Raw genomic sequence first — 13,399 nt, 5'->3', positions numbered from 1 at the left:
CCCCCGCGCCCACGAGCTGCGGCTGGAGGCGGCGCTGGCGGCGCTGCAGGAGCAGCTGGTAAGGAGCGCGGGGCCCCGGGGGAGGCAGGGGCGCGCGGCGGGTGAGTGCGGTGCGACTGAGTGAAGGGCACCCTTTGGGATTTCGGGGGACCCCGTTCGGTTCCAAGTGACGCAGCCAGGCGCAGGGATAGGGGTCCGGATTCTGAAAGGCGCGCTGGGGCTGCGCCCCGGCTCTGCCTCCTTCCCGGCGCGGACAGGCTGCGAGCACGCATTGCTGTTTGTTTCCCCGCCGGTGCTGCTCTGGCGGGGACGCTTTAGGTCGGTTTCCCCTGGCGGCGGGCGCTCCTTGGGGTCAGACCCCGGACACCAGGCGTCCCTGCTGCGCAGGCCCGGGGACAGCCGTGCCAGCGTGCAGAGCGCACCCCAGATTGGCCCCGCCATGGGCTCGGGTCAAACCAAAGAACATGCTGAGGAAAGCATGTACCCCATGGAAGCTTCTTCAACTTTAAATTGCAACCAGACCTGTAAAATGAGGCGTGTCCTCTGCACCCCAGGGGCGGGAGACCCCGGGACCCTCTTATGATTGCTCGGCCTTTGTGTCTTCTCCTGGCTGCCTGGCCTCCTCCAAATGCCCGCGCCTTTTTATAGGACCGAAGACCTGGGAGGGTCGCCCCTCCAGTTTTCAGTCCGCCCTGTGCTTCCGCTTCGTGCATTGCAAACAACTCACAAGAGCTTTTCCGATATTGCACTCGTTTTTTAAAGGAAAAACAAAAAGGCTGTATAGAAAAATTCCTATCTGGTGGAGTTCGTTCCAAGACTCTTAAGTGGATTTTTTTTTAATTAGAAATTCAAATCTGCTCTGTTTAAAAGCCGCTGCCGTCACAAAGCAGCCAGGAGGAATCCTCACTGTCCCTTAGCTCAGGCAGGTGACGGACTTGGTAACTGCCCCCGGATCCAAGTTTCCGGAAGTGCAGCGCCCTGAGATGCCTCCTAGGACCCCAGCCCCTTCCCGTGTTGCAGAAAAGCGGACAGAAGGTGGAGACCTTGCCCTTGCGGCCTGGCCTCTGTCTGCGCTGCAGCACGGCGGGGGGACGGGGGGGGGGGGGCTGGCTCCCCCGTGGGGCCTGCGCCCCCGGCACCTGCTGTTTGCGCCCAGAGCTCAGCGCCACCCGCGGCCTCGGAGACGCGCGGCTCCGGTGCAGGAGCTGGGGCTGCCTGGCCAGGTCGGAGCGCAGCTGACGGTAAAGTAGTACAGACATCAGAATTGGGCGTCGTCAGCCTGTAATTACAAGTGGCCTTTGGAGGAGATCAAACAGGTTTTTTTTGTTCGTTTGTTTAATTTTTTTGTAATGTGGGAACCAGAAGGAACACGCAGACTTTGTCTTCAAACTTTGTTCTTGGCATGGATTATGTGATCAAAAGAGAAGAATAATTGAATTTGTGTGACATCAGCTCAGGGCTTAACACTTTTACGTTTTTCTTGCAGGGAAGAAAGGTAGGAATGCCACCGGGCCGTGGTGAGGGTAATGAGAAGCGGTTCTGTGCAGCGCGGTGGCAGGGAGCCCTCGGGGCTCGGCCACACCGGCCCCTGGGTCACCGTCCAGCAGGAGTTCCCCAGGGAACACTTCTGGGGACTGTAAGTGCAGTGAGAAGTCAGCAGCTCTAGCACATTAGCACCTGTCAAAATGGCTGTGCCCTCTGACTTGCTGCTTCTGAAGCCAGCCGGGAGCGCGGTGGGCGCTTCGTGAGTGTTGGGTGAGCAAGTAAAGGAGCAACTTCTGTTGTTCCGACAGCAGAGAGCATTACCGATCCCTCCGCTGCCCGGTGGCCAGGCCTGTGCTCATCTGTTGTACCTCCGGGGAGATCCGTGGCTCCCTGAGAACTGGCTGTCCTCCCCGTCTTCCCAGGGGTGAGGTGCCCACGGGGACTGGCACGCTCCCGAGGATGCTGGGAGCTCCGCCCCCCACCAGGGGGCGCTCCGGAGTCAGTGGGAGAGGTGCCCTGGGGTGGAAGGTGAGGAAAGGTTGGGGGGGGGGGGGGGCCCTGCGGTGAAGAATTTCCCCGTCGTTGAGCCGTTGGCTAGGCTGGTCATGACTTGCCCTGGAAGACGCAGCGTGCAGGGCTTCCTTTTCACTGGCGGGTTCTCGCATTAAAAACACCCTAAGCGCGCTCTGACTCTGCAGCTGGAAATGTGAGGTCTGGGGTGTCCCCTGGACCCTCCGTGCTTGCTTCGGGAACTCACAGGGGAGTGAACTTGCTCCAGGTCGCCAGTGGGGCCAGGGCACCCACGGGCCCGTGCGAGGCTTCCGTCTGTTATCCGTGAGGCTGATCGGTGGCCCCGGAGCCCTTGCTGCTGATGGATGGGCCTCCTTTCAAGCTGGGCAGTGACGCGTACCTGCCTACGGGGCAGTGCTCGCCACGGAGTCCTGCGTGGAATGTTTCCTTTGCGCACGCGCTCCGCTTTCGAGGAAAGAGAAAAGGTGTGCTAGAGGCCGCCTCCGCCTCGGGAACCTGAGGGCAGTGTTCGTTCGCTACCCTTGGAATCTGCCGTGAAGGTTTGAGGAGACAGGAGTGCCGAGCCGTAGACGGAAGGCAGACCTCGTGGCACACAAAGCAAACATTTCAAAGAAAGGGATCAACCGAATATTTGTTTTCAGTGGCGTTCCCTGGATGCAGCTGTCAGACTTCTCGTGTTCGCAGAAAACCCTGGCGGTCCCTGGGAAGCTTGTCGAGGTGCAGGTGGCCGGCGGTGGCCGAGAGCCTCAGGTGAGGGGGTGGCGGGGATCCCAGGTGCCCCCACCCCCTGGGAACCCCGGGAGTGCCGTCCTCACCCAGACCCCCTTGCGCAGCTTTGGGGGATTCTGACGCCGTGCGCCGCCCTGGCGGGGAGCCTGAATGGCCGGGCTCCCCACGACAGCCATGGTCACGTTCCCCCAGCGCCGACCTGTGTGAAGGACCCTGACCCTGAGGGAGTTACTCTGCCGCTGGTGTGCAGTGGATTAGGCTTTATCCTGGTCTCCGCGGGGACTTTTGACTCTGCACAAAGTTAGACGCCAAGAAGGAGTTAATGAAAAGCTGAGACACAAAAACCCCGAGGGAGGGACAGGGGAAGGGTTAAGGGGCCGGTGTAAACCCTGCCCATGAAGCCCTGCAGACGGGAAATCACCCTCGAACCCGGGGCCCTACGTGTCTACGGCCTCTGACATTCATCAGAAACCACCCACAGGCCCGCTGGCCAAACATTAATCACAAAGCAATTAATCTCTGCACAAACACACAGGGGACTCTTTTTGGGAAAGGGGTTCACAGGGAGAGGGAGGAAGCCAGCCGGCATCAAGGGTGCCCTCCCCCTCCAGAAGGAGGGGAGCATCACGACTTGGAAGAGGTCAGGTCGATGTTCCTAAGCATCGAGCTGTGACCTAACAGCAGCCTGATTTCCTATGGGCACCGCGGCCTCACGTTACGACAGGAGAAGAGAAGTCATTTGCAGTAAAACTATACACTGGCCCCTTCGCCTGAATCTAGTTTTCTTGGCGAGGAGGGCGGTTTGCTGGGAAGCCCATCTTTGCCCACCCCCGGCTCTCTCTGCTGCTCTTCACCTCGTAACGTTTTCCTTCGTAAAAATATTCAAGGTACGGAGCCAGGATGTTTAGGCTAGACCAGACGGTTCTGGGATTATCAAGTTTTTGTTAAATTCAGGACTGGTTTTTACTGTGTTGTTTATAGATGGTGTTATGGCTGCAGGACTGTTTGCTGTAAACCTGGGAGTCTGTTCTCAGGGCCCTGGACGGGTCCCGGAGGGGCGGGTAGTTGAGCGTGGTGGCCCAGTATGCACGGGGAGGCGGGCAGGGGGCAGCGTGGGGCCCTGGGCCTCACCCCGGTAACCTCCCGGGGCTGGTGTTGGAACAGTCTGCGCCACGTGATTCCCTCGAAAGAACTGGAAATTACCAGCGCCTGCTTCTCCCAGTATTGGAATCACTGAAATAACTCCCTTGAGTCCCATCATTTGGGGCTCAGGGGATCCTTCACTTTCTATAAGAATATATAAAACCCAGTTAGCCATTTTCTTACACGGGGTGCGCCCCGTAGTTACAGTCACTAATGATTTGCCTTAAACCTCATTGCTGACGAAGCAAGAACTTGGTGCAGCAGACCGTGAAAACCGTGTCTTCCGTAATTGGAAGAAGGAACTCCTCGTCGGTTACAGTCCGTGCTGGCGGCCCCGTGCGTGTGTGTGCGAACGTGCGAGTCCGTACCGTGAGCATCAACCGCACACGCGTGTTATACGGATGGCATATGATTACACACACGTGTGTGGCTCATGCTCCTAATAACCTATTTTGTGGCTGGTAAGGCTGAGGCCGGGAGGGGAGAGAGCCTCTGACGGCAGAGCTAAGACTGAGCCTCTGAACCAAGGAGATTCTCAGGCAGATTTTGAGGCTCATTGAGCGCAGGCCCTGTCCTCTCCCACCCTTCCTCCTCCCCCACTTATGCTCTGTTTCTCTCTGTCTCACTAATAAATAAACATAATTTTTTTTTAAAGTTTATTTATTGTGTGAGAGAGACAGTGTGAGAGAGTGGGAGCTGGGGAGGGGCAGAGAGAGAGAGACACAGAGTCCGAAGCAGGCTCCAGGCTCCAAGCTGTCAGCACAAAGCCCGACTCGAACCCACGAACTGCAAAATCATGACCTGAGCCGAAGTCAGACACTCCACTGACGGAGCCACCCAGGCGCCCCCAAGTGCCACTTCTGATCCTGATTTTATGCTCATAGACTGTATCAGTCTGTCCTTATAAAGAAATATCTAATTGAAAACTGCTGATTTTTTTAAGCCTGCGGTTGGCGGGGGGAGGAGAGGGGGCATGTGGAGACGGAACGGTCAGTGGACAATTTCCCCTGGTGACCAGAGAGCAGGGGCTGGTGAGTTGTTTAAGTTGCACGCCCAGTGCAAAGACGGGGGGGGGGGGGGGGGGGGGGGGGGGGGGCGCGCGGCGGCGCTCGATTTCTGTCCTTGCGACCCCTGACTTCCCGTGCTGTCCCTCCGTAGAACCTTCTAAGGAGCCAGGATGTCAGCCGGAAAACCCACCTGGGCCAGCTGGACCGGCAGATCAGCGAGCTGCAGCTGGGCGTGCGCAGGCCCTGCGGCGAGGCGGCCGACGGAGACAGCAGGCCCAGCTCAGGTACCCACGCCACCGCCTCCGGTCAGCCCTCCGGGCCCTCAGGCCGGGTCAGCGCGGCGCCCGAGCCTGGAGAGGCCGTTCCGGGGGCTCCTGTGCCCGCCGCACGTCTCTCCTGTCCCCTGTGCGTGCCTCGGAAACAGGGAAGCGTATGGGCAGTTTAAGGAGGGGTTACAGGCAAGTGCTGCTTTCGGTGGAGCAGCCTCACCCGCTCCCCGCTCTCTGGGCAGAGAGGATTCTGGGTCTGGGCAGGTCGGACGCCCGGGGAGGCTGGGAGGAGTGGGTTTACCCAGGCTCAGTCTGCGCCGCCCTCCAGAGAAGATGACGCGGACACGGGCCCCTGGCCTGCCACCTGTCTGCTGCGCCACGTCCCTGACTATAACGCTGGGGGGAGAGGTCCGGAGCCCTGGTGACCGCCCCGCCCAGGGCACGTAGTCCCCCCTGGCCAGACGCTGGCTCCGCAGGAACCCAGGAAGCTGCGCAGCGCTGAAGGGGATTCTTCCTCTTCCGTGCACGTGCACCGCCACGGGTGCGCAGTGCGTCGGGCAGGTCCCGGCCGAGGGCCCCGGTGTGCTGTCCTCTGTCTGATCGCCACTTGGGATGAGCCCCACCGCCCTGGGGAGGGAGGGAGAGGATGCCAGAGGCCTGCCCACATGGGCTGGGACCAGGTCACCAGAGGACAAGTGAGCCACTGCCCAGGAGGGGGGACGATGGGGCACGGGGCTCCCCGGACCTGCTCGCAGGGTGACAGTGGACAGTAATGGGGAGGACCCCCGGGCATCCAGCAGTCCCCGGCCCCCTTCCCTGGGCCCGCCTTGACGAGATCCTGAAGGCTGCTCTGCACAGGGGCGTCCTTGGGCAGGGAAGGGGCGCCCAGGGGTGCGCTGACCGCCCTCCACCCCATCTAGGCTTCTACGAGCTGAGCGACGGCGGGTCCTGCTCCCTGTCCGCCTCCTGCACGTCCGTGTGCAGTGACCGCATGTACTCCTCACTGGGCACTTTGCTGCCGGCCGACCCCGCGGCCCGGCCCCGGTCAGCCGACGACACCGCGGTGCACGGAGCCCAGCTGCCCACGTGGAGACCCCAGGCCGCCGAGGAGGGCGAGTCCCGGCCCAGGCCGGTGTCCACAGGTAAAGGAGAGGCAGGAAGGCGGGCGGTCCCACCACAGGGCCGGGAGGGGGGGCCACCGCCGAGCCCAGAGCGGGACCCTGAGTGCGTCTGGCGCAGGACTCATCCCACAGGTGCCCCTCCCTTCTACGGGCTTTTCTTGGCGTTCAAGGGCCCCCTAACGTCCGTTGCGGCAAGGCTGGTGTGGCCGAAAGTGTTTTTTTCTTCTTAAAGTGGACATCACAAAGTCATTGTAAAAACCCTTCCGGAACCTTACGCAGCCTGACCGAGCCTCTCCGTAACTGGAGGGAGCACCGCGCCCAGCCCCCAGAGCGACCCGAGAGCGTTCATTTCCCACGTGGATGCCTCGCACAGGCATTTTCCTTCAGTGCATCCCCAAAAGAAAAGACCTCATCTTTGGAAATACTAGATTTCCAGTAGCCGATGTGGCTGAGCCATGCCGCGCGGTCCCGGGGACACGCCCACGGTGCCCTCTCCAGGGGCGCCTCCACGGAGGGGGTGCCCAGGGCCGCCCGCGGCGCGGTCACAGAGGCCTGCCTCTCCCGGCGTCTGCAGGCCCGGGGTGAGTGCTGAGTGCGGGCTCTGCCGTGCAGCCACGGCAGACGGGAGACCGCGGGAAGGGGAGAGCTGGCGGCCAGCGAGACCCTTCCCCACGGGGTCCTGCCCGGCCCTGATGGGCGGGCCTCCGCCCAGGCCCAAGCAGGGGACGTGACCGGGGACTGTCCTAGGTTTGCCCATTCACCCGCTTGCTCACCTTCCTCGTTGCAGGTGATCTCGAAAGAGCCCTGCTGCCGTCGGTGGCGCTCCAGAAAGCCAGCACAGACCCCACGCCCACGCCGCTTCTCTGCCCCGGGATGGACCTGCCAGCTCACGCGCCGGACCCCAAGTACCAGCGCGACCTGGTGTCCACGGGCGGCAGGGAGGTGTACCCGTACCCCAGCCCCCTGCACGCGGTGGCTCTGCAGAGCCCGCTCTTCGCCCTGCCCAGGGACGCCCTGCACGCCGAGGCCCAGCCGCCCCCTCGGAGGCCCCCTCCCGGCCCCAGGGGCCCCTCGATCCCGACACCACCTGTCCTGGAGGCCGGCCCCGCTGCAGCCTACATAGACAGGCTACTGCGGCTGCGGGGCCACGGGACCCCCACGAGGAGGCGTGAGGGTGAGCAGGGGTCCCCAAGACGTGAGGAGCCCCCGTGCCCCCAGGCAGTTGGTGTCCAGAGAGCGGACAGTCCCGGTGGCCGCACCCCGGGGAGAGCAGGAGCCGGTGCGCCGGCCCAGAGGGGGGACGCCAGCAGGGACAGCCTCAGGCAGCAGGGTGTGGGCACCCCGCGCCCCAGCAGGCTTCTGGGGGGGGGACCCAAACCCGCCAGCGGCTGCGTCCGTGGGGACACCATGCTGGGCCCCCCTCAGCCGAGGTGTGGGCGCACTCTGTCTCCCCGGGCCCAGGCGGCCGTCAACAGTCAGGGGGGTGCGGTCCTGTCACCTGCCAGGAAGGCAGGAGGGGAGAGCCCCGTTCTGGCTCCCAGGGTCTGTGCCCGCCCCCCATTTGATGCCAGCGGAGCTGCTCTCCTGGGGCTAAAACCGGGCCCCCCCAGGACAAAGGCTGTGAAGGTCAGGAGAGGGGCCAGTGACAAGGCGCTGAGGTTTGGGGCAGAGCTGCCAGCGGGGTGTCCCCTCACAGCCCCCGAGCTGTCCCCCGAGTGGGGGGACGGTCGCAGGAGGAGGCCCACGCTGGCCGGGGTGGCGCCCAGCCGGTCCTGCTCTGAGCCCAGACTCTACCCCGTGCCCTTCCTGGTGCCCCTGCTCGTGGCCCGAAGGGTGGGCCGCGGGGGCCCCTCGCAGGCCAGCGGGGAGGCACGGAAGAAACAGCGCAGGTGGCTGTCCTCTGTGGAGGTCTCAGGCGGCCCGGGACCCCCCAGGCCTGCCGGGAGCGGAGGGGGAGGGCCACCCCGGCCCAGGCCACGCCCCCCGGCCCCCCGCACTGGGAGCGAGTCCGAGGGCTCAGAGCGCTCAGCGCAGTGCGCCTCCCTGTGCCCCTCCACTGTCGCCGAGACCAGTGAGGACGGGGCCAGTGACCACACCGCCAGCCGCTTCGGGGACAAGGAGTCCAGCAGCAGTGACTCGGAGGGTGGGGCCTGGCCTGGGGCGCGGCCCCCGCAGCCCCTGCGGGCCCCAGGTTCTCGCAGGCCGCCCCTGCCCCCTGTCCCCAAAGTGTGCCGCATCAAGGCCTCCAAGGCCCTGAAGAGAAAGATCCGGAGGTTCCAGCCGGCGGCACTGAGGGTCATGACCATGGTGTGAGGCGCAGGAGAGGCCAGACCAGGAGCCCGTGCAAGGGAGGACGTCCTCCCGAGGAACCGCGATGACAGCCGTGACCTCACCAGCAGGTGCACGGTGGGCCAGAACTTTGGAGAAACCATAAGAAAACCAGCCAAAGTGTTTGTAGACTTAGGGACATTCCTGTAACAGGCGGCTAGTTTCAGGATGCAGTTTTAAGAGATAAACATTAAAAAAAGTGATTGACATTTTATTTATTTATTTTAATGTTTATTTATGTGTCGGCCAGCGTGCAAGCAGGGGAGGGGCAGAGACTGAGACAGAGAAGCCCAAGCGCCGCACAGAGCCAGACACGGGGCTGGAACTCCCTACCATGAGATCATGACGCGGCGCCCAGGGGCCCCCCCGCCGACCTTCGGGGTGGTGGGCGGGGTTGTAAGCTGAGGGCAGGGGCGGGGCCTCGTCCGAACCCTGGAGAACGCAGGCTGCTCCAGAAGAGACGGAGATCCAGGCACGTCCTGCGTCTGGGTAGATTCTCACGTGTGCTTGCTCGAGTCCCCTTCCCCACAGGTGGGAGGGCTTCGCAAGCTCCTGAGAACTGCTCGGGCAGCTACAGAAAGCGCCACACAAGCCCACCCGTGATGGGGGTTGTGGGAAACGATGTTACACAGGGTGTCTTATAAAAACCGTCCGATTCTCCATCACGTGACACAAGAGGTGCAGCGGGGCCCTGGAGATGGGGCGCACAGCCTGAGGGTCCAGTATGCCCCTCGGTCCGGGCAGTGTTCAGGGGCGTCCCCAGTGCTCCTCCGGCGCCCCCTCGGGCACCCTCTTCGCCCCAGCAGGCCTTCCTAGGGAGACGGCCGGGAGTTCCGTGTGTGGGGGTTCTGCTGTGGCACCCCCTCTGCCCTGCGGGTCACAGGATCAGGTGCTCAGTCTGGCGATCGGGGGTCTTTTCTCCTACCCCCCATAGTCCGGCCATTTTCACGTCATGGGCCAGCCTGGCAGGCTGTGTGTCTCCCAAGGGATGTGTGGACTCAGTGAGGAGGGGACGCGGTGGGGTTGGGCCTCCCCTGGGAGGCAAGTCGCAGAGAACAAAGGCTGGTTTGGGGGGGTGCCAGGATCGCGGGGAGCGGGCCCCACCCGTGCAGGGGTGGGGGCGGACGGGAAAGCAGGAAGGGTGTCCTGTGATTTCGGTGACCTCGCCCGGGCCTGACCCTGGCCCTCCGCTGCTTGTTGCCGTCACACGAAACTGTCCCTGGCACGTGTCCCCAGATCCGAAGGCCCTTGCTGTGCTGACATCTCTCGGGCAGCGGGTGGCAAGGCGTCGCCGCTCCTGGCGGCCGCAGGAGCCCGTTTGTGGGTGTGGGGCTTCCTGGCGGGGTCTCGGCTCCACAGGGACCGCCTCCGCTGTTGGACGCTTCCTGACCAGGCGAGCGCCTCCCGCCAGGAACGCGTTTCCGCCCGCCGTCCGGGGTCAGCTGCTTGACCAGCCTCTGCAACCTCACCCCCGACCCAGCCCTGACCACGAAAATCCCAGACCCCGACAAAACGCAGCCGCGGAGTCGGGGGGAATGGGTCCTCGTGATAGGTCATATGTCAGTCACTCTGTGTCTGTCCCTCTCTCTCTCCCCCTCTGTCTCTCCCTCTCTCCCTCTGTCTCTGTCTCTCCCTCTCTCCTACTTGTGGAGACACCGAGGCACCGGCAGTCTGCCCGAGGCCCCTTGCCGGTGCGGTGCATGTGCTCCCAGGAGGGCTGGGAGGGAAGAGACGGGACACTAGACACTAGAGCCATGTCCCCGCGTCCTGACGGCGGCCCCTCACCTGCTCCAGCAGCAAATGCCGGGAGCAGACAGAGCAGAGGCACGTACGTGTCCCCAGTGGCCTTCTTGTGATCAGGAGGGTAGCTGGGACCAAGCAGCGTCTGAGACCTCAGGCAGCCAGCCAAGCGTATTGACAGAGCTCCTGCCGTATACAGGCGCTGTGCCGGCTGCTGTGTGTGTGGAGGGAAAGTCAGCCGGGAGCTGTGGGGAAAACACACAGACCCTGAGGACTGGGGGGGACGGCGCGTTCAGAGGCCTCCCTGGGTGGGGGGGGCAGACATTGGCCGCTGGGGCTGGGCAGGCTGGGGCTGGGAGGCTGGGGAGGCTGGGGGGCGGCGCAGAGGCTCACCCTGCAGTGGGATGGAGGCTGACGGGTCCCAGGAGGTGCCGTCGGGGGTGGGCGGGCCCCCACATGAGAGGACTCGGGTGGGGAAATGGAGGAGGGCGGGCACGGAGACCAGGCAGAGGCCCCTCCCTCAGGCTCTGCAGAAGGGGGTGCAGAGACCCAGGGCAGGCAGGGCCGTGGGGAGGCCCCAGTACAAAAGGGGCTCAGCAAGGCGAATGCAGGAGGAGAGAGGCCAGACGGCACTCCGTTCTGTTGTAAAGAAAGCCCTTCTCACGTCTCACGTTTGCCTGACTTTTGGCGGATAGGCCACTGGAGGCCAAGAAAATGTTCTATCCTTACTGGCATGTCCACACATTCTACTGCAAAAAGGTGTGAAGTCTTAATATTTGGGGAGATAATTGTTTTTCTTTCCATTTAATCTGTTAACACAGCCACTCACAACAAAACACTCTTCATCCTGAAGCCAAGCACACAGTCACGGAACAAACACTCTTGGTGGAGAAGTGTATGTTCACACTTGTTGTGGAAATTATTAGGCCTAAGATTTCTGCAATGCCCATCACACACTCCCAGCAGAGGTGCTTGCAAAACTCAGACAAGAAATGGTTGTCATAGTTTTTAGTGCATCGCTACAATCAGCTTGCACACATTCTGGTGAGGATTATATCTCATGTTCATAAGCGAGATTGGGCTACAAAATTCCCTTCCTGTACGAGACGGACAGGGCTTTCGTAGGAAAGCTCCACGAGCTGATTGAAGGTGCTGTGAACGCTTCCCTCTTGTCAGATTCGGATCAAGACGTGAACGTCAGGAACCACCTGTTCATTAGACGTTTGGCCAACCCTACCTGAATCAGCGTCTGGCCGTGGACGCGTCTGGTGGATTTTGAACATCGATGCTTCTCCCGTAACGCTTGCGAGTCTCATCATATTTCCATTACGCTCTGAGTCATCTTGCAAATCCGTACTGTGCCAGAACCTTTTCCATTTGCTGTTACTTTTAAGGCTTTTGGTTACATAAACCTGCTCACGGTTTTCCCCGAAGCTTTGACATCCTTGCTGTGTGCGCGGCATCGTCTCTCCCCGCTCTGCCCATGTCCTTCCCAGGTCGGTCTGGCTGGAGGTGTGGCGATGTTCCTCATCTTACCAAACACGTTTTTCTTCCTAATGCTTTTGTCTGGCCAGCGTTGCCAGAGGACTCGGGTATGATCCACGTGCACCTGGCACATTACAGGTGCCCTCGAGTTTTCCTTCGTACCCCACACTTCATCGACTGAGCCCCCCAGGCGCCCCGAAAGGCATAGATTTTTAAATGGAACTTCTATTTCAGGGATCATGCTTCATACTTTGACACGTACACTGAACTTTGAACTTGGCAGCTGTTTCCCGCTCTGTGATGCAGGGGCCACGGCTCTGGCTCCGCGTCCTCCTGGTCCCCGCGGCCGCAAGCGCCTCGCTGCGTCTTGGCTGCGTCTGGGCACGCCTCCGCCTTCGGCTCCCACGATTGCCGCCCTGACGCCCCCAGCACCTTGTGCGAAGCCACCTTTACAGCTGCCGGGACCAAAGTCGCCTCCGGTGTTCTTGCCTTTCCTTTGGTCCTGTATCTTCTTCTTTTTTTTAATTTTTTAAAATGTTTTATTTATTTTTGAGACACATTGAGACAGCGTGAGCAGGGGAGGGGCAGAGAGAAGGGAAGACACAGAATCGGAAGCAGCTCCAGGCTCCGAGCTGTCAGCACAGAGCCCGACGTGGGGCTGGAACCCACAAACCGCGAGATCGTGACCTGAGCTGAGGTCGGACGCTTAACCGACTGAGCCACCTGGGCGCCCCTATTTTTCTTCTTCTTAAAGAACAACTTTCAGAACAGCCCCCTGGAGGGCTCATGGTCTCATCCTGTGCCTGAAGTTATCTTGATGTGGCTGTCACTCTGAAATGGCACTTTGCCTGGGAACAGCCGTGGACAGACAGCGGCGTCCATGGGACACTCAGTGTCACCTGCCTGTCACAACTCCTTCTTCTTACATCACAGGTGAAAGTGCCTTGAAACGAAAGCAGCTGTCACTGTGTAAAATGATAATCCTCCTTGCGAGGACTCCCCACGCCACGCGGTGCGGCCTCACTGGCGACCTGTCGGTGGCCCGTCTCACTGCGGTAGAGACTCTCTCCTCTCCTTCTCTCTCTCTGTCTTTGCAAACATGTTCCTTTCTCTTTCCTTCCCTCCCTCCCTTCATCCTTCCCACACACTCATACTTCCCGAAGATCCCTGCGGCGTATTTAAATCTATAAAGTGTCCGCCCCCAGAAAGGCTCTTCCTCTCATCCTGCCGTGTGCAAGACCGGTACCGTGTCCCGTTGGCCAAGCTTCTCAACTCTGGCTCCGCTGAGACCTGGGGTGGGGTGGCCCTCTGCGTGGGGGACCCGCCTGTGCTCGTCGGCACAGTCAGCAGCCCCCCGGCTGTGGCACCACGGCCCCCAGCAGCTGTGACACGAAATACGTCTGCAGCCCCAGAGAGCCGCCCGGAAACCACACTCTGCACCCGCTGCCTCGGGGCGCTGTGGCCGGCCGGCACTAAGCACATGCTCCGCACACGTTGTCCAGAGCCGGGCACAGGCCGCAGGCGAGTGCAGAAGTCCATTTGCAGGAAGGACATTTCCTGG

General features: G+C 61.6%; 1 protein-coding gene across 1 annotated transcript; it reads left to right on the top strand.

Moving 5' to 3' along the window:
* The first annotated feature begins 9 nt into the window (after positions 1–9).
* DACT2 (dishevelled binding antagonist of beta catenin 2) lies at positions 10–8,827 on the top strand. Its single transcript, XM_029944585.1, has 5 exons — positions 10–58; positions 2,658–2,766; positions 5,047–5,179; positions 6,085–6,306; positions 7,073–8,827. The coding sequence occupies exons 2-5, from the start codon at positions 2,671–2,673 to the stop codon at positions 8,596–8,598; spliced, it is 1,977 nt and encodes a 658-aa protein (XP_029800445.1). The 5' UTR covers positions 10–58; positions 2,658–2,670; the 3' UTR covers positions 8,599–8,827.
* The last annotated feature ends 4,572 nt before the right edge of the window (positions 8,828–13,399 follow it).

The sequence above is a fragment of the Suricata suricatta genome, chromosome 7 (assembly GCF_006229205.1).
Source record: "Suricata suricatta isolate VVHF042 chromosome 7, meerkat_22Aug2017_6uvM2_HiC, whole genome shotgun sequence".
NCBI classification, from domain to species: domain Eukaryota; kingdom Metazoa; phylum Chordata; class Mammalia; order Carnivora; family Herpestidae; genus Suricata; species Suricata suricatta.
This window is presented reverse-complemented; position numbering and strand designations above follow the sequence as displayed.